General features: G+C 41.3%; 2 protein-coding genes across 3 annotated transcripts; one reads left to right on the top strand and one right to left on the bottom strand.

The window, feature by feature from the left end:
• The first annotated feature begins 462 nt into the window (after positions 1 to 462).
• Positions 463 to 9,076, top strand: Clec5a (C-type lectin domain containing 5A). 2 transcript variants are annotated; one of them, XM_032905049.1, is made up of 6 exons: positions 463 to 541; positions 1,235 to 1,309; positions 5,263 to 5,322; positions 5,651 to 5,787; positions 6,731 to 6,837; positions 8,121 to 9,076. In XM_032905049.1, exons 1-6 carry the CDS (start codon positions 463 to 465, stop codon positions 8,233 to 8,235), a joined length of 573 nt encoding a protein of 190 aa, XP_032760940.1. In that variant the 3' UTR covers positions 8,236 to 9,076. The 2 variants fall into 2 exon arrangements, with proteins under 2 accessions (XP_032760940.1, XP_032760941.1); XM_032905050.1 differs by lacking the exon at positions 5,263 to 5,322.
• Positions 9,077 to 13,950: 4,874 nt separating this feature from the next.
• On the bottom strand, positions 13,951 to 14,895 carry LOC116902693 (olfactory receptor 9A4-like). The gene has a single exon (XM_032905048.1). It carries the CDS (start codon positions 14,893 to 14,895, stop codon positions 13,951 to 13,953), a length of 945 nt encoding a protein of 314 aa, XP_032760939.1.
• Between the last annotated feature and the right edge of the window lie 4,932 nt (positions 14,896 to 19,827).

Here is a 19,827-nt window from a genome sequence, read left to right as displayed (position 1 = left end):
AATATTAACTTATCAAAAAGACTCACAGGAAGAGATCAGGTAAGTCAGTCTTGTCCATCTGTCCATCTGTCCTCTGTTCATCTGACAAACGCCCCTGACACACTTGAGACTGCAGCTTTTATAAGTGAAATTAGCATGGCCAAGACTATAAGCTTGTGAGCGGGTGTCATTTCAAGACTAAGTACTCTTGAATTGCAGGACAATTACTTACTAGACAGGATTTATGAAACCACAAATGGAAACAAGGTTGAGACCTAATGCTAAAGTATAATTGAAGGACAGAGTTTTCTATCGGTGTTCTGGGCATGTGTGGGTCACCTCCTTTCACCTGTCAATGGAATGCCTGTCTCCTAGCTGTCCCTTGGGTACTCTGAGAAAGACACAAGGCTAAGGTCAACAGCTTCACTCCCAGATTCTGACGATGTTGCTCTTATCCCCACAGGTCCCTGAATCCCCATCATCATGAACTGGCACATGATCATCTCAGCCCTTATCGTAGTAGTGATCAAAGTTGTTGGAATGACCTTTTTTCTGCTGTACTGTGAGTATTTGTGGAAGCTTCTTCCCCAGCTTCCTTATTGCTTTATTCGACTCAGAATGCTAGATTGAGTGCAAAGGTTCAGTGCCCAAGTTCTTCCACATTGTCTTCCTACACTCTAGCAGACACGTGCACAACTGACTGTGAAAGGGACAGAGCCCTTGCATGAAAGGCTTCACTGGATAATCTAAACTAGAATATTTAGCCTGGCTTTTTTATTGTTGCTATAATTTTAAAAATTACTGTTCCAGTTCAACCCAATAGAACTGTATGAACAGTTAACTATAAGAGCAAGGTTTAACAGAGATGTGTGTGTGTGTGTGTGTGTGTGTGTGTGTGTGTGTGTGTGTACAAAAATTACTCTCAATAAATTCATTAGTAAAAAAGGCCTCATAGCCAAATATTTAGTACTGAAGCCAGTAGGGAAAAATGGAGGAAGGAAATGTGGGTAAATTGCAGCAGTTGGGTAAGAGGTATTTTCCTTGTGACCCAATGTGAACATGTAATATCAATAACAGTCACAGAAAAGACACACAAGTAGGTAAGTGAAGTGTGAATATACACACACCCCACGGAGGTAGAGAGAGCTCAGTGCTTCCTCCTGTGGTCACAGTTTCTTGCCATCCCCTGTGGCTCACTTGTCACCTTCATTTGCAGCCACACTGGTGCTGAGCCACTAGCTGGTTTTCTTTGCAGTCCCACAGGTTTTTGGCAAAAGTAGTGATGGCTTCATCCCCACGGAGAGCTACGGAACCACTAATGTGCAGAATGGTAATCTCTCTACTATCCAGATTCTATGTCGTGAATTCTAACAGTTCCTATGAATTTGCATACAGACGCCATGCAAAGGTCCTATTCTCCTTTACAAGTGTGGAAATGAACAGCAAACTCATTGATCGTTGTCTCTTCCGGGCTTTGTCCCCTATCGGTACTAGAGATCTAATCCAGGGCCTTGCTCATAGAAAGCACAAAGTCTAGTACTGAGCTATAAATCCCCTAGACCCTGTATGAAATGTATGATCCTCAGGTTCCCTCATGGGCTTGAGAATGAATTGTATGGGACTACTATAATGGATTGTAAACGATTTTCATAGAATCTTTTTGTTTACACTCCACATCCGAGTGTATACCAGTCCACCCCCCTCTCCGAGTTCCACATCCCACACCTCCTTCCTGCCCACCCCCTGCACTCCCTCCCCGCACACCTGGTCTCCACGAGGATGTTCCCACCCCACCCACCCCTCCAGAACTCTAAACTCCCTGGAACCTCCAGTCTCTTGAGGGTTAGGTGCATCTTCTGTGACTGAACCCAGACCCGGAAGTCCTCTGTAGTATATGTGTTGGAGGCCTCATTACATCAACTGGTGTATGCTGCCTGGTTGGTGATCCAGTGTCTAAGAGATCTCAGGGGTCCAAGTTAATTGAGACTGCTGGTCCTCCTACAGGGTCGCCCTCCTTAGTTTCCTCCAGCTTTTCCCTAATCTGACTCTTTCTGCTGCTTGTTGGATGTTTTGGAGAGCAGTTATGGTTGGTCCCATTTTGCGAACGCCCCATAGCCTCAGTAATGGTGTCATCCTCCTGTTGAGCTGCATCTGCCTTTGGGCGAATTTCTTTTCCTCAGACTCTTCTCCCTTTCCATCCCTGCATTTCTTTCAGACAGGAAGAATTATGGGTCAGAGCTTTGGCTGTGGGATAGCAACCCAATCCCTCACTTGAGGGATTGGTTGCCCTGTCTTTTTGCTGGAGATGGATTCAATAAGGTCCCCTTCCCCCCTTGTGTTCTGAGTCTCTTAATTCCCAGGTCTCTGGTTCATTCTAGAGGGTCCTCCCAACCTCCTTCCTCCCAAGAATGTGTCCATTCTTTCTGCTGGCCCTCGGGGCTTCAGTCCTTTTTCCCCATCCAATACCTGATCATTTTCCCCTCTCCCCTACCCCATCCCCTTCCTCTCTCCTGTCCCTCCCCCCCCCTTGTGGTTGTTTTCTTCTCCCTCCCAAGTGGAACTGAGGCATCCTCACTTGGGCCCTTCTTTTTGAGTCCTGTGGACTCTTGGGTATTCTGTACGGTTCTGTTTGTTTGTTTGTTTGTTTGTTTGTTTGTTTTTGTTTTTGCTAATATCCACGTATCAGGGAGAACATACCGTGCATGTCCTTTCGGGTCTTAGTTACCTCACTCAGGATGATATTTTCTAGTTCTATCCATTTGCCTGCAAAACTCAGAACATCCTCATTCTTAATAGCTGATTAGTATTCCATTGTGTAAATGAACCACATTTTCTATATCCATTCTTCTGTCATGGGACATCTGGATTGTTTCTAGCTTCTGGCTATCACAAATAAGGCCGCTATGAACATAGTGGAAGATGTGTTCCTGTGGCATGATGGGGCATCTTTTGGGTATATTCCCAAGAGTAGTATTGCTGGGTCTTTAGGTAGGTCTATTTCCAATTTTCTAAGGAACCTCCAAGTTGATTTCCAGAGTGATGGTACCCCACCAACTTGTAATCCCACCAGCAATGGAGGAGTGTTCCCCTTTCTACACATCCTCGCCAACCTGTTCTGTCACCTGAGGTTTTGATCTTAGCCATCTGACTGGTGTAAGGTGGGCTCTCAGGGTCATCTTGATTTGCATTTCTCTGATCACTAAGGACTTTGAACATTTCTTCAGGTGCTTCTCAGCCATTCCAGATTCCTCTATTGTGAATTCACTGTTTGGTTGTATACCCCATTTTTTGATTGGGTTGTTTGATTTTGTGGTGGTTAGAGTTCTTTATATATTTTGGATATTAGCCCTCTATCAGATGTGAGGTAAGTGAAACTTTTTTCAATCTGTAGAATACCGATTTGTCCTATTGACTATGTTCTTTGCCTTACAGAAGTTTTCTAGTTTTATGAGGTTCCATTTATCAATTCTTGATCTTAGAGCATGAGCCATTGGAGGAAAATTTCCCCTGTTCCAATGAGTTCAAAGTTCTTTGCTGCTTTCTCTTCTATTAGATTCAGTGTATCTGGTTTTTATATCGATGACCTTGATCCACTTGGACTTGGGCTTTGTGTATGATGATAAATATGGGTCTATTTTCATTTTTCTACATACAGACAGCCAGTTAGAACAGCACCATTTATTGAAGATGCTTTCTTTTCTCCATTGTATATTTTTTTTACTTCTATGTCAAAGATCAAATGTGTGCAAGTGTGTGGTTTTATTTCTGGGTCTTCGATTCTATTCCATTGATCAACCTGTCTGTCTCTGTACGATACTATGGAGTTTTTATGACTATTACTCTGTAGTAGAGCTTGAGGTCAGGGATGGTAACTCCCCCAGCCATTCATTTATTGTTAAGAATTGGTTTTGCTATTCTGGGTTTTTGCCTTTCCAGATGAATTTAAGAATTTCCATGTCTTTGAAGAATTGTGTTAAGATTTTGATGGGGATTGCATTGACTCTGTAGATTGCCTCTGGTAGGATGTCCATTTTACTATGCTAATTCTGCCAATCCACGAGCATAGAGATCTCTCCATTTTCTGATATTGTCTTCATACAGTCCAGTAGTAGGGAAGTACAATAAAATATGAATGTTCATGTCTGTTTTACCAACAAGATTTTAAGTGACTAGTTGGCATCTGGGTAAATGAATGTGGTCTTAAGCATAAACAGCAAGTAACAAGGGCCCCTATATTTCAATAGCCTATTGAGTCACTGTAGCTGTCTGCTGAGACAGCCAGTGCATCCAAGGAGAAGGAAGCCCTTGGGGTCCATTAATCTCCACATTTTATATTTTAAAAATCTCTATATCAGTTCCATATTTCCTTTTCTGCTGTAACTCCCTGTATCCTGGATCCACCTTAATCAGTTACCATCCATAGAGCTAAGGGAATATTAATGAGAAAAGCATCTAAAGTTGCCCAGGACAATAGCATCTCACAGAGGGTTTGGACTCCAGAAGTAAAGGGAACAGCAAAATTGCTATGGGGAGCCTGGGGTAAAAGTATGTGGGCAACCAAAAATGGACTTGGAATTATTTTTTCCTCTTCTTTTTTCTTGGAGGAGGTCACAAGCATGGATGAGAATGAGCCTGAGAGAACTGGGAAGTGAATGTGATCAGGGTGCTTTATGTAAAATCCAAAAAAAAAAAAAATCAATGAAAATGTTCTACTGGGTAAAAAACAAAAGTGCTTCAAACAGCTCTCTGGAAACAGGGTCAAATATGTATATAAGAAAGGAGTAAGAACCTCCCTTAATGGGCTTCTCTCTCTTTATCTATCTTTATCTCTATCTAAGCATTTCACATCTACTATCATAAGGAGGAGAGGTAGATAGGTAGATAGATAGATAGATAGATAGATAGATAGATAGATAGATAGATAGTAGATAGATAGATAGAAGGGCCTGAGTGCCAAGTATAATAGATCATAGTAACAGATGCTTCAAAGACAGTATTTCTAACATTCAAGGTCCTTGTCCTCTCTATAGCATCTCTTTCAGCCTCTTTTTCCCTTCTTCCCTCCTCCTTTTTACACCCTCCCATCTCAATTTCATCTGCCCCAAATAGGATTTTCGTCAAGGATGGTGGTTTTTCTTTCCACCTCTGGAAACATCAGGTATGTGGAAACACATCTAGAACACCAGAGATGTTTAGAAACAAATATTCAGAACTCAGCAGCCCACAGCCTATTGACTGCTGTGTTCACCATATAGTAACCACCAGGATTTCTTTTCATTTCAGTCTCACAGATTTTTGGAAGAAGTGATGAAAGCTTAGTTCCCACAAGGAGCTCTGGAACAGGTACAGTGCATGAAACTGGGATCCTCCCACCCCCTTGGTATTCACGAGCTGGATTCTCAAGGACCTTTCTGAACACCTCCTTTCTTGTGGGCCTTTTGCTCAAAGGGACCACGAAGAGTTTTCATTCCCTTTATGTTAGGAACAGGAAAGTAGACCAGAGTAGTGGAGTTTCTTCCTGAATTGGGAAGAATTTATATCATGAGGTAGTTACAGAGAAATGTGCCCCATCATTTTATGACTCCATTCAAGGGCTCAGATTCCAAACCACTAATCACATGTATTCCTTCTCTGCCTCTCTCTCTGCTCCTTCCTGCTCCAATCTCTCCAGCCTGTCCCAACAACTGGGATTTTCACCAAGGAAGATGTTTTTTCTTCTCTACCTCTGAGTCACCTTGGAAAAACAGCAGGGACTATTGTGCAACAAAAGGATCCACACTGGCAATTGTCAACACTCCGGAGAAACTGGTAAAGCATTGGGATGGTGTAAGAAAATAGTCTGGCCTACACCTGCTGCAGTTGGTGGAGTCTATGGAACAATTTGGTGATGTAAGGGTAGGATGATAGTGAGAAGTAGAGATGTGCCTAGCTGAGAAGTTCACAGTCCTTATTGTAAACCTGAGAATGGAAGTTTCTTCATTTTCATCTATACTAGAATTCCAGATTCTGTTGTCTTCCTTATGAACCATACCCTAAGGATGGACCAGGACATTTAAAGTGCAAGAATTGACCAAAGATCTGAAGAAGTGGCTTAGGGACTGGGAGGATATCTCAATGGGTAAAGTCATGTGCTACCAAGCCTGATGACCTGAGTTCAATCACAGAGATCTAATATTTGCATACAAGGAGAGAAGCAATTCCCACGTATTGTCCTCTGATCTCTACAGAAAGACTGTGCCACTCATATGTGAGCACATACATATGTATAAAATAAATTATTTAAAATAAGTAAATAAATAAATAAATAAATGTCATACGAACCTAATAAGATGGTTTAACAGATAAAGGTCCCTGTCACTGGGCTTGGTGACCTTCAATCAGTCCCTGAGACTAACATGATCCCAGAGAGAATCAGCTCCCATGATTGAACCTCTAATCTCCAAAAGTGTCACATGTATGATTGTACACATAAATATATACACACAAGCTCACAAAAGTATGATGACAGGGAAATGAATGAATGGATGCATGCTAAATATAATATAATTTCTCTGTGTTTGGTCCAGATAACCAGGTGATCTTACTTCCTACAAAGTTTTAGAACTTCTCTGTGAAGTTCTCTCTAATGGCATGTGTATCAGCCAACATCCTCAACTGTCTTCCTGATTCCCAGAACCAAGCCAACCATTTACCACCAGCTTGAAATGCAGCAGTGAAGAGCTCACTAATGAACTTCTTTTTTAATTTCTAGAAGTTTCTTCAGGACAGAGCTGGTGCTGAGAATTACTTTATTGGTTTGATACGTCAGCCTGGAGAGAAGAAATGGCGCTGGGTCAACAACTCTGTGTTCAATGGCAAGTACGTGAACAGCCTGCATTTCTCTAAAGATTTTTGCAAAACCTTTAGATAAGACAAAACCTAAGCATCAGACTGAAACAGCTCAGAGGCTTAGACTGGACTCTGTTCTACTTTTCTAGTTGCTTCCAACCCATTTCTTTCCTATTTAAATTTTTCTTCTTTTTATTTATATTATAATAATATAATGTTACATTCTATATTAATATATGTTGTAATTAAATTAAATTATATATTATATTAATATTTTATAATATGTATAAGAGCTGCTACTGTACCTCACATGATCTTTCATAGGCCATTAAACTATTTGTCATGTCATCTCCCCAGATATAGCTCCTTCATTTAAAAAAGTTTATTACACACCTAAGCCTTACCTATGCCTCACAGTGGAAGCTGTTACCCTCAAGATCCTTAAAGGCATCACTCCATGGAGTCAAAGTTTGCAGGAGGCTGTAATATTCCAAAGTTTGCAGGTGGCTGTAATATTCCAGTATTCATATAGAGATGATGAGTCAGACAAGGACCAAGCTGGGTCTCCAACTTGTACATGAACTTCCTTATGGGGGAAGGAAAATTTATATCCACTCAGTGTCTACTCTTCGTCAGTCACTATGCTATGTGAAGCATGGATTATCTCTTCGTGTGTTCACTGGGATTCCACGGAGAAAGCTTTTATTACTTCCAGGCTCTTGAACTTAGTGTTAGAATGGTTAGAAGTGTGTTGATTTTCATATACCAACAAGATAGAGCTATCATTTGGTTCTACAGTCCCTTGATCCCAAAAACCATACAACTTTTTCATGAAATGAGACTTTGCAGTTAGACCAAAAGGATCTTATTGACAGAAAGGAAGTATAAGAATGACAACAGTTGCCTTCACAAGTTTTTCCAAGAGCCAGCTCAAATCCAGGAAAAGATTAAAAATCCCCTCTCCTCTTGCCTTGGGTCTTCCTGTTATAAACAGGAATCCAATACAAAAATTATGATTGGGGGTGACAGTACATGGGATACTCTCAACCTAATATGAGAAGTTAGACTGAGATTCTTTGAATCTGTGAATGTTCACAGGAGAGTTGAGAGGAAGCAGTGGGTATGGGGCTGGATTGGAGATGATGTATTGAAAAGCAGGGATCTAAGTTGGAATGAAAGACCGAGTGGCAAGAAGAGTGTGTGGTTGTATGAGGCTGCATTCCCTCCATGTACAGCTCCCAGGAGACCCTCACCGAAGGGTTAAAGTCAGAACAGAAACCAGGAGCCTAACCAAGCATTCTCTTTTCATTTAGTGTTACCAATCAGGAGCAGAACTTCAACTGCGTCACTATAGGTCTGACAATGACATTTGATGCTGCATCGTGTGACATCAGCTATCGCTGGATCTGTGAGACCACTCCCAAATGATCAGAGATCTCTACAAGAGTGAATATTTACAGAACCAGCAAAAGAGATTCATTGTGACTGAAACCAGTCTAGAAAATATAGAGCATCAAAGACTGTGCCCATCTTCCTAGTGAATCCTCAAAGTCAATATGTTACTCCCTTTCACAAACATCATCGCACAGTAAAACTTCCTTTCTGCACTAGGTATTCCCAAGACTGAGAGGGGATTGGACTCTGGCTATCTCCAGACAGGGCCATGTTTCTGGAGATGAAATCTGTGTGGAAGCACAGTCTGTCTCTGCAGAGCTGAGCCTTTTGACTTATCAGTAGGGTTTCGTCTGTTGACAGAATCCATTTCTTTTTTATCGGTTATTTTATTTATTTACATTTCAAATGTTATCCCCCTTCCCAGTTTCCCCTCCATAAGCCCCCATCCCTTCCTCCATCCTCTCTGCCTCTATGAGGATGCTCCCCCATCCACCTACCTTCATCCTTAGAGAACATGCCCACACCACTGAGGAGAAACTGCTCATGAAGCAGATATGAGAACTGTTAGGAAACACTATGGGCAGAAGACTATAAACTCGGCTTCACGACCTCCTCCATTCCCAGAAGACTCCCATTCCCATACTCTGTCTTAGAAGCAGAGGCCCTCCTGAATTGGGGGAGGACTTCTGCAGCTTGACTTGGAACTGAACAAATGTTGAGGGAATGAAGAAAGTTCTGAATAGGACAGAGATAAACAAAGAGGATAAGGAAAGAGATAGGAAGAAAGGAAAAGTGGGAAGGAGTGGGGAAAGGAGTGATGGACAGGAGAAAAAGAGACAGGAGGGGCCTAGGAAAGACACTCAAGCTAAATTTTTTCTGGTTTTGGATAAAAACCAAATTATATTTAACATTTGTTAAATATAATAATAATTTAATAATTTGTTAAATATTGTGACATATATAATACTTTTTCATTAGAAAAGAAAGGGGAAAATTGGGGACAAATGGAAATCATGAGAGATGAAGCAGAGGTTCATTTGATCACAAGGAAAGAAAGACAGGAATGAGGTAGAAAATGTCTTGGGCACATTAACCGTTATCACAAGACACAAGCTACATACATACCTAAACTATAGGAGAAAGGAGATGTATTGATTGTTTTAAGTAGCAAGAATTAAACTACAGAGAAGCCTATAGAGAGTTAAAGGAATTAAAGCCACCCAATAATCAACTCATTACTTTCAACTAATAGCAATATGTACATGCATCAGTAGTCAAAATAAATTGTAAATTCTGCTATTACAATACTAAGATATTTTTCTAATTTCTAGGTTTTATAGTTGGTGTATTAGTAGATTTATATTTTTTAATGGGATAATGTACTACCTATTAAAACCTGCTTGAAGAAGGCCATCAAAAATAATCTGGTGGATACTGGAATTACATTTGTACCCAATGAGCTATGTGTTCTCTAATGGTCTTAATGGTGTCAAAGCCAGGGCAAGGTGGGCTTAATCTATGGTAGAGAAAAGCAATTGGGGTCTAACCAGATGTAAGCCCCAAAACTCAGACATCAGAAAGGAAATCTTGGTCCTTTTTGAGAAAAGGGAACTTGTGTTGCCACACTTCCTGTCTTATGACAGAATAGTTGCCTGACTCCCGGGGTCAGGAAATGAGGACATCTAATGATTTCTGTGGTTGAAGTCTGAATATCCCGCAAGACGAGAAGTTAGTTACTCATGTACAGGTTCTTAAAGAAGCCTGGACAAGGGCTGGCATGAGAGAGAGAATATTCAGGGACACTTTGTATATTGTTTCAGTTACTGGGGAAGGGACTCATGAAGGGTAGGTAAAAGTGGCCTTTATTAGGGAGCCATGATATGAGTTTCAAAATGGACTTAGTAAGACATTTGTGTTGGAGTTTTGACTTTGCTTCTAATATACTTTCCCTTAAATATCAGGCACACTAGGTATAGTTTTTATAGCTTCATTAGGATATAAGTGACATATCCAAAAATTTACCCATTTGAAATGTACAGCTCAATATGTTTGGCACATTCACAGTAGTTTACAACCATCACCTCAAAAAGAAATCCTGTAAGTATTAGATATCACTACAGCATCTTTGTACTCCACTCAGCCCTAAGGAGCCACACTGGTCTACTTCCTGTCTCTATGGAGCTCCTTATGCTGGGTGTCATATGAATAGAACCATACAATGTATGCCCTTCTTTTACTCTTTCCTCTACTTAGAATAAGATTTTCAAGATTCACCGATGCATTTCAGCATATAGTAGTGCTCCAGTCTGGATCTTGAGTGTCCCCCATAGGTCAAAGGCTCATTCCCTAGGATTGTGATATTGGAACATGGTAGAGCCTTTAAGAGATAGTAACTCCTGGAATGTATGTAGGTCCCTCAGAATGTGCTTTCTATGAGAGCTGTACTGTCCTCAGCACTTTCATTTTACACCCAAGCCAGAACTGGTTGTCCTCTATTACATGCTTTTAACATGAAGTGTGGCCAACTAATTATGGGTTGCAATTTCCAAAATCTTTTGATAAGTTACTTATCTTGGTATATGTTAGAGTGGTACAAAGCTTGTTATCACAATCTGTATTTCATTCTATGGCTGAATACTATTACATTTGTTTATAATACCTCAACAGCTGACTGGTATTTTAACTTTGTACCTGTCAACTATTATAACTATAACAAACATCCATTTCTCAAGTATACACCGAGGAGTGGGATTGCTAGTTCATTTGTTATCTGCTACATTATTTAAAGAACTTTCTGTCTTCAAAGGCTACTGAACCATTGCTAATTCCCATCAGGAATGTGTATGCACTCTAATATTTTTCATACCCTTGCCAACTCATGCTGTTACCTAGCTGCCTTGTTTTATGCAAATGTGTTCCCATGGTGATTTTGATTTGTATTTCATCTCCATTCTTCATCATCTGATGAAGAATTAGAAGCCTCTTTCTTGTACTTTGAATAGCCTCTTCTGCTGAGAATGATGCTTTTGTTGATATTAGACTTTTTTACTTAAAACATAGGAAAGGATATGGTCCTATCAACACATCTAATTTTGTTACTATTCTTGGGCTCTCAACTTCTGTGTAAAGATCTAGAAATACACCCATAAGTGTGCTTTGTGACATTCTGATAATGAAACCCAGCACTTTCTTCATACTATGCTACCTTTTTTACCAATTTGCCAGAGTGTTCTTCCTTTGGTTTTTTGTTGTTGTTGTTGGTGGTGGTGGTGGTGGTGGTGGTGGTTTTTAAGTAAATTTTATTATTTAAAAACTTGCATACAAATAAAAACATCAACCACCAAAATCAACCGGACCCAATGTCTATACAATTAAACAAATTTATAAATAACTAAAAATGATATTTGAAGTGGAAGCTGTGTGACTTTACATTAAATTTTGCACTTTCAGTAGTGAATATATTTTAAGCACTTATCCACCACTCAAGTCAAAAATAATAACAGAATTAGAACTTTATAAAATGAATATCTTTATGTCCTCTTTCATAACTCCTTTGCTTTAAGATAGGCTGTCCCTACACAGCTAATGCCAGCCTAGAAAACAGCGTGCAGCTCAGCATAGCTTCACGTTTACAATCATCTTCCCTCTGCCTCCTGAATACTAGGATTACAGGTATGCATCCAAAACTGTTCCCAAAAAAATGCCATGATTTAACATCAGGACTACTTAACAAACTCTCTCCTTACTTGGACAAATGTGTGTGTAATGAAGATCTCGTGCCTGTGGGATTTATTAAAATTGGTAGGAGCTTGACTTTGCATAGCCTTTAAGACAAATAAGAGAGATTCAATTGTTTTATTTTGTATAGGAAATTTTATTTATAATTTATAATATAAATTAGTGTATGTTTGCAGGAATAAAAAGAATATTAAAAGGTGCCCAGGGCCAACTCATTCCTTCCTTCCTGCCTACTTCATTGCCATAATTTCAGGACAACTAGTTACCACTTCCTTCTTACGTTGCCACCCACAGCACCAGTGACTACCCAGCCACTTACATTCTGTACACTCTGATTTTCTTCCTTAAGACTATAGAGCTTATAACATTCCTAACCATTGCAGAAAGAAAACCATTGTTCCAGCAGCTTCATAATAGTTCCTTGCATGGATAAAATGTTTAAACAGCTCCCTATGGACATTCTGCAGAGCATCAATTCATAGCTTTTAAAACTGCTACAGTGGATTACTTCACAAAGTAGCCACAACCAAAGAAATGGAAACAATGAGACTAGGAACAGGGTGGAGCTGGCAGGAAAGAGGGAAGTGGGGCAAGAGAGCAATACTGGAAAGAGCTGGACGACTGAACGGAAAACTTTTGGTTATTCTGAGTAAGGGAAAAATGCGAACCCAGAAGTACACTGTAGAGCTGGAACCACCAAAAGGGGAACACAGAGACGAGTGGGGATGCACAGCTGAGGAGGATGAGCAAATGAAGAAAGACAGAAGCAAAGGAGGCATTACAGACCTGGAAAATGAAGGCTGAGCATCCCAGAGAGGAACCGAGGCAGCCTCTTCTTCAGCCCTGTGAACTGCACCCCTCAGCCCAGGATGACAGGAATCCCAGCCCTCTTCTCATTCTAACTCCCTTGTGGCAGCAGTAGGATCTGTGTGATGATGTAAGAGAGTATACCTTCCCCAGCTCTTCTTTCTCTAACAGCTCAAGAAAGCTCTCCAATTAGGGAAGCGATTGCTAGGTCTCAGGCAGTCCATGTGTCTAGGAGTAAGCTCATGCTGGACTATGGAAGGAATTCTGGTGGTTAAATAAAAGCCAGCATTCCTCAGGAACTTGTAAAATTGATTCCTACCTGCCCGGAGGTGTCATTTTTTCCCTTACCTCTGGTAGAAGGGACATATGGCTACCTGTGGTTGCATATAGGGCCCATGCTGGCCTCCAGATTCCCTTAGTCCCTATGAACAAGAACTTGTACATTTCAAAATCTACCCCGTCTCCTCATCCTTCCTGCACCTGAGCATACTCATCCTTTTCATACTCCACACGATTCATCCACCCACCCCATACACTTTATCTGTGGCTATCCTCTTGCTCTCTTGCTACTCTCAATATTCTCTCTCTTACTATGCTCAATTCTCTATCCCCTGTTATCTCCACTATGTTCTCCTACTTCTCTAGGGGCTGTGCCCCATCTGTTTTCTTTTTTCTCTGCTCTAGACTCTTCCAGATGCCTCTGGATATATTCTCTCTCTCTTATTCACAATAAAAACTCCCCCCACCTAATAATGGAGCAGCCTTGTTAATGCCCTCTCATATGGTTTTAAATTTTCCCATAAAAAAAAACAGGTCAGATACACAGGGATTGTGGCAGAATGGAGAAGACTTATACAAGTTCAATCCAGAATATGAAATCCCAGCACTAAGGAGAGGAAGTGAACACAAAATCTCACTTTTAGCCAAGAAGCTATTTGCAACTGGTAGCTTCTGGGAGAGGGAAAATTGATTTTCTTCAATGGAGTGACACTTGGTGCATCAACTACACTCCACAGTAGGCACTATGGGGACTGAACCCAGGGCCTTGTGCTTGCTAGGCCAGTGCTCTACCACTGAGCTAAATCCCCAACCCCCAGGTTATTTAATAATTATGGTGAGTGTAGAGCAGCTCAGAGATGTTCTTCTCAGATTACTCCAGCATTCGTAGCACGTGTTTGGCCATGTAGATGCCTCAGAACAAGGCTAGCTCTTGAATAAGTGGTAGCAACGGTTCACTCCATCACGAAGGGCTTCTATGACTTTGTCATTACGGAGAGTGAAAATGAAAGGGTTGAGGAAAGGAGTTACGATCGAAATCATCAAGGAAACCACCCTATTGTAGTCGGCTGCCTGAGTCTGCTTAGGTTTCACATAAAGGAACAAGCAGCAGCCGTAGCCAATAACAACACAGGTGAAATGGGAAGCACAGGTGGAGAAGGCTTTCCTCCGGCCAGAGGCTGAGGGGATCTTGAGGATGGTGGCAATGATATAGGTGTAGGAGACAATTGTGGGGATCAAAGAACCAAAAAGAACAAAGACTGCCATTAAAAAGAGGATAAACTCTATGAAAATAGTATTATTGCAGGATAATTTGAGCAACTGCCCTCGGTCACAGAAGAAATTGTCCAACACATTTGATTTGCAGTAGTTAAGGTGAAATGTGGCATACACCGGCCAAATTTGATAAAGGAAGCCAAATACCCAAGACACGATTACCACAGAGTTGCAGGTGCGACTGTTCATGATGACGCTGTACCTCAAAGGGTTGCAGACAGCTACATAACGATCCACAGCCATGGCTCCAAGCAAAGAAAACTCTGTGGTCCCCAGAGCAAGTTGCAGAAAAAGTTGGGCAACACACCCAGCCAAAGATATAACTTGCATTCCAGGGAGTAGCAGCCCCCAAAGCATCACCGGCACAATAACAGTTGTGACCAAGATCTCCAGGATGGAGAGGTGAACAAGGAAGAAATACATGGGGGACTGCAGACGTTTATCAACACAGACAATCACAATGATGACTGTGTTTCCCACTAGTGTTACTAAGTAGAAGAAGCAGAAGGTAGCAAACAGGATGTGTCGTAGCTTTTCAGAGCCAGGAAAGCCAACAAGGTAAAATTTAGTGGCACTAGTGTGATTCCCGAACATTTAGTTCTGAGTCTTTGTTCCTTGTGAAACCTAGATAGCAAAAGAGAGAAGAGGACAATGGTTTTTGCCTCAGAATTATTGAAGATATTACCAGATTCAAGAAATAGTCTCCACATGGCTATTCTTTCTATCCAAAGTTGTTTTTCAATGTTTAAGGAATCACACATGGATGAATTCATATACACAAATGTATATGGATACACAAGAGAAGTGTGTAGGTACAAATGGATAAGTGCTACTCATCAATAGCACAATATTTAAATCATAAACAGGGAAAACAGTATGATGTGTACCTTTGTCCCTCAGCATGATAGAAATCCTCCTACATCTGCTGTGATCAGCCATCATACTACTTCCCTGATCATGGTCTGCTCAGTTATGCTACCACTTCTCTGCAACAGTGTCCCAATCTTACAAACCCCTGCTGCACTTCAATGATTCTAAGTTCTCTCCCTCTCCCTCTCCCTCTCCCTCTCCCTCCTCTCCCTCTCCCTCTCCTCTCCCTCTCCCTCCTCTCCCTCTCCCTCTCCTCTCTCTCTCCTTTACATATTCCAAACACAGGCTCTGTTTCTATCGTGTTCATTTCAAAGTTTCCACCTCCACAATATGGATCAGTTATGGGGTGGGGCTGGTAAGTAGAATATACACAGGATACTGTCATCAGACATGGCTTCTTCTGAAATAAAGTAGTATATCTTCCTCTGACTTTGGGCTTGCTCCCTGAAATTGCTTGCACTCTTCCAATTATTCTTTTGGTATGATGAAAGGCATTTTTGCCTCTTACCTTACTGAATATGATTTTTGCAAACAAGCAAGGAAGAAGCCAGACTGAGTGAGAGAGCTCAAACTTTAGTCTTCAATTTCCATTTGTCCTGAGAAGTCTCCACCTGGGACCAGAAGGCAAGAAAATAACTGGAGCAGAGGTGGCATCTCCTACATCCCTTGGGTCTCAAGCTCTACTTTCCATGGGAGATAGAACCTCAAATGACTAGTGCACTACTCTAACCCACCACTGACTCAGTCCCACCACACAGCTTCAAAAATGGCACATCACGTCTACTGTGACTGTCTATTTTCTCCACAGTTCTGAGAGAAAAGAAAAACACACCAGTGAGTCAGCCTGGGTTCCCTCTCTCACCTCATGAGATCTTTGTACAATGTCTCCTCCTCCTCCTCCTCATCCTCCTCCTCCTCCTCCTCCTCCTCCTCCTCCTTCCTCTCCTCTTACTCCTCCTCCTCCCAGCCTTTCATGCAGAGAAAACCCATTTTCTCTAAAGCAGCATAGCACACCTATGCTACCCTCCACTAGGCTGTATTTTCCTGAACACTGCTCTTACTGGTAAGATCTACTATCAAATCATGTTTGCTTGCTTATAAATATAGTCTCGGAACCCCAGATTTGATTGACATTTCCCCAGCTTATCCTTCCTTCACTTCTCTCACATGTATTGCCAGTGTCAAAAAGAAAGGTTTGATGACATATGAACTCAGTGGTTTTTTAATGAGTATGTCAGTGAATAGAGGTGAGGACATGGAGACTGAACAGAGAGTACAGCATGATTTTGTAGATCTGCCAGTCCTGGAGCTCTACAGAATGGCAGACAAATAGAAGAATGGAGAGAAGAAAGGGGTGGGATTTGGGAACAAGGCAGCACTTTGTACCCACCCTGCACAAAGTCAGGTAGATGTGTTCTCTGCAAAGAAGAAAGATGTGACTCCAGGATCACCCTTTGTGAAGCTCCTCAGTCTCTCTTCAGTGTGTCTGTGTCCTTAGAAGGTGACAAGCCAAGCATTTCCAGGATGGTGCTTTACTGTTCTGTAGCTCACAGGCAGGAGCCACTGAAAGACATCTACAGACAAGAGACTCAATTGGAAAGTTCATTGTCTTTCCAGGGATCACCCACACTGGCAATCTCCTGGCTAGTCCAGACCTAAGCCCGTAAGGTAGAGCCAGTGGCTTCTTCCCCATTCATCATGAAGAACACTGTCCACACACAGTGAAGCTTAGGCAAAATCCAGAAATCATATTGCTGCAGAAAGTTCATTTGTCTTCTTATATTCTTTGCTTCCTTCTTTCTTTCCTATATCTGCCCCCAAGGATAGTTAGCTATACACTAAGGTACAATTTCTAAAAGTTCAAAGATACACGAGGGATACTGGCAAAGAAAAGCTGAACAGAACTTCTATCCTTCTCTCTGGAGGCTAATCAACTTCTGGAACCCTAAAAAGTCATTTAGTCAGGAAATTTGAAGTCTCCCTCATCAAGAACTTCTGAATCCCCACGTTAGCTTCTCTCAGGTTCTAACGTATGAACAAACAACCCAGGCTAGGAAGTGGCAGCCTCCTCATCAGATCTGTGCCTATCTTTGATGCAGTTTAGCCCAACAGACCTCAGCCACACCAGGCTAGAGCTCTCACAGAGTCTCCTATAGAAATATCAAAACCCAAAGTCACAAAATGAACTGCCAAGAGTTGTCTCTGTGTGTCCATGTTAAGAACCCACTTTCCAAGCTAATCTCTATCCATCTCCTGTCAGATCTACTCTACCTGAAGTTATGTGAATTATGGTAAGAAAAAACAAATGGGGAGAACTGCTTCCTATTTAAGCTTCATAGTCTATTAGTGTCAGAGATTACTAAGCGCATTTTCCAATGGCAGCCGCTCAGCTCAGCCATGCATTTTTGTGAGTCCTCTCATGCTATGACTACCTGCCTGAATTGAGGAGTAAAATATAAAGAACTAATAGTTGAAAGTGACAGGAAATATTATATAAAAATGAAGATGACTGGGATGCTGGATAGAGGGGAAAATTACATTTAAAATATTATTTTTAGGACTGGGAGATAGCTCATGGGGAGAGTGCTTGTTGCACAAGCATGAGAACTCAAGCTCAAAGCCTTAGAACCTAGATAAAAGGATGTGATTGGTAGTCTGAGCCTATCATCCTAGAAACAGAGAATTCCAGAGACTAGCTAGCTAGCTAGTCTAGGCAATCAGCATGCTCTGGGGAAAATGAAAAGGTCTATCTCAAAAAATAAGATGGAGACCAGCAAAGAAGACACATAAAGCTAACTTCTCACCTCTACATGCATAGGCACAAATGAGTGCACACACACACCACATATACATATACATGCATATGACATACATTGAAGTGTACACACACATTTCAATAATAAGGAATCTTTGCCTTTTTTCTATGTTTTGTGAAACATGTACTGTTTTTCAAGTAATAAGTATAGATTAAAGTTTTAAAATAAAATTATTTTGATCAAGCAGAAAGCTCTGCCCTGTCCCCTGTGCCCTCCATTGCTCAGACCACAGCTCTTCCCGCTGCCAGCAGAGACTACCAGGCCGAAAATCACCAAGGACAACCAGATGACTAAAGGCCAGCATAAGAACATAATAAAGAAGAGCCAAGACCATATGATACCATCGGAGCTCAGCTATCTTACCATAGAGAGCCCTGGATATTCCAACATAGCACAAGCACTAGAAAATGACCTTAAATCCAATCTTACAAAGATAGAAGCCTTTAAAGAGGAAATGAATAAATCCCTTAAAGAAACACAAGAAAATACATTCCCCATACCTACATCCAACAGAGGAATGACATCCAAATATATGAAGAACTCAAGCAGTAAGACACCATCAAACCAAATAACCCAACTAAAACTGGGGCACAGAGCTAAACAAAGAATTCTCAACAGAGGAATAGTCTAGAAGTGCTTAAAGAAAAGTTCAACATCTTTGCTCATCAGAGAAATGCAAATCAAAATGACTCTGAGATTCTACCTTACACCAACCAGAATAGCTAAAATCAGAAACTCAAGCAACAGCTTGTGCTGGCAAGAATTTGGAGTAAGGAAACACTGCTGCTGGGAGCGCAAACTTGTACACCTATTCTGTAATTCACTCTGCAGTTTCTTGAAAAATTGGAAATAGTTTTACCTGAAGACCCAGCTAGACCACTCCTGGGCATATACTCAAAAGATGCTCCACCACCCAACAAAGACACTTGCTTAACTATGTTCATTGCAGCTTTATTCATAATAGCCAAAAGCTGGAAAGAACCCAGGTGTCCATCAACCGAAGAATGGATACAAAAAATATGGTTCTTTTACACAATGGAATGCTTCTCAGCTGTAGAAACAAGGACTTCATGAATTTTTCAGATAAGTGGATGAAACTAAAAGTATCATCCTGAGTGAGGTAGCATAGACCCAAAAGACATGAATGGTATGTACTCACTGATAAGTGGATATTAACCATAAAGTAGAGGATACCCAAGCTACACTCTGCAGACCCAAAGAAGCTAAACAAGAAGGAAGGACTAAGCAAGGGTGGTTTAATCTCAATTGGAAGGGGAAATAAAATAGTCATAAAAGGCAGATGAATGAAGGGAACTAAGTTGGAGAGGGGATTGTAAGGAGGTGGGGGGGGATTTTGGATTAGGTGTGGCAAATAGGAGCGAAGGCCAGAAGGCCAGGAGAATGAATGGAAATTGGGGTCTAGTGTGTTGTGGGGTGGGGGAGGGCATGTCTAAGATGTATCAGGATGGAGGAGGCTGCCAGGAGTCTATGGGAGTGACTTTAGATGAGATTCCTAGCAGTTGGGGATATGGAATCTAAAATGGCCTACCTCCTTTAGCCAGGCAGGGTCCCAATAAAGGGATAAGAACACCAAACTACTGACAAAACTTTAACCCAAAAATTGCCCTGTATACAAGAAATACAAGGACAAAGACAGAGCAGAGGCTGGAAGAATGACCAACATGTAACTGATGCAATTTGAGACCCATCCCTTTGGCAAGCACCAATCCCTGACACTATTAATGATACTCCAATATGCTTTTAGACAGGAGTGCAGCATAACTGTCCTCTGAGAGGTTCCACCCAGCAACTGACTAAAACAGATGCAGAGACACACAGC

Source organism: Rattus rattus, chromosome 6, assembly GCF_011064425.1.
Source record: "Rattus rattus isolate New Zealand chromosome 6, Rrattus_CSIRO_v1, whole genome shotgun sequence".
Classification (NCBI taxonomy): Eukaryota; Metazoa; Chordata; class Mammalia; order Rodentia; family Muridae; genus Rattus; species Rattus rattus.
Note: the sequence above shows the minus strand (reverse complement) of the source record. Positions and strands in the feature narration are given on the sequence as shown.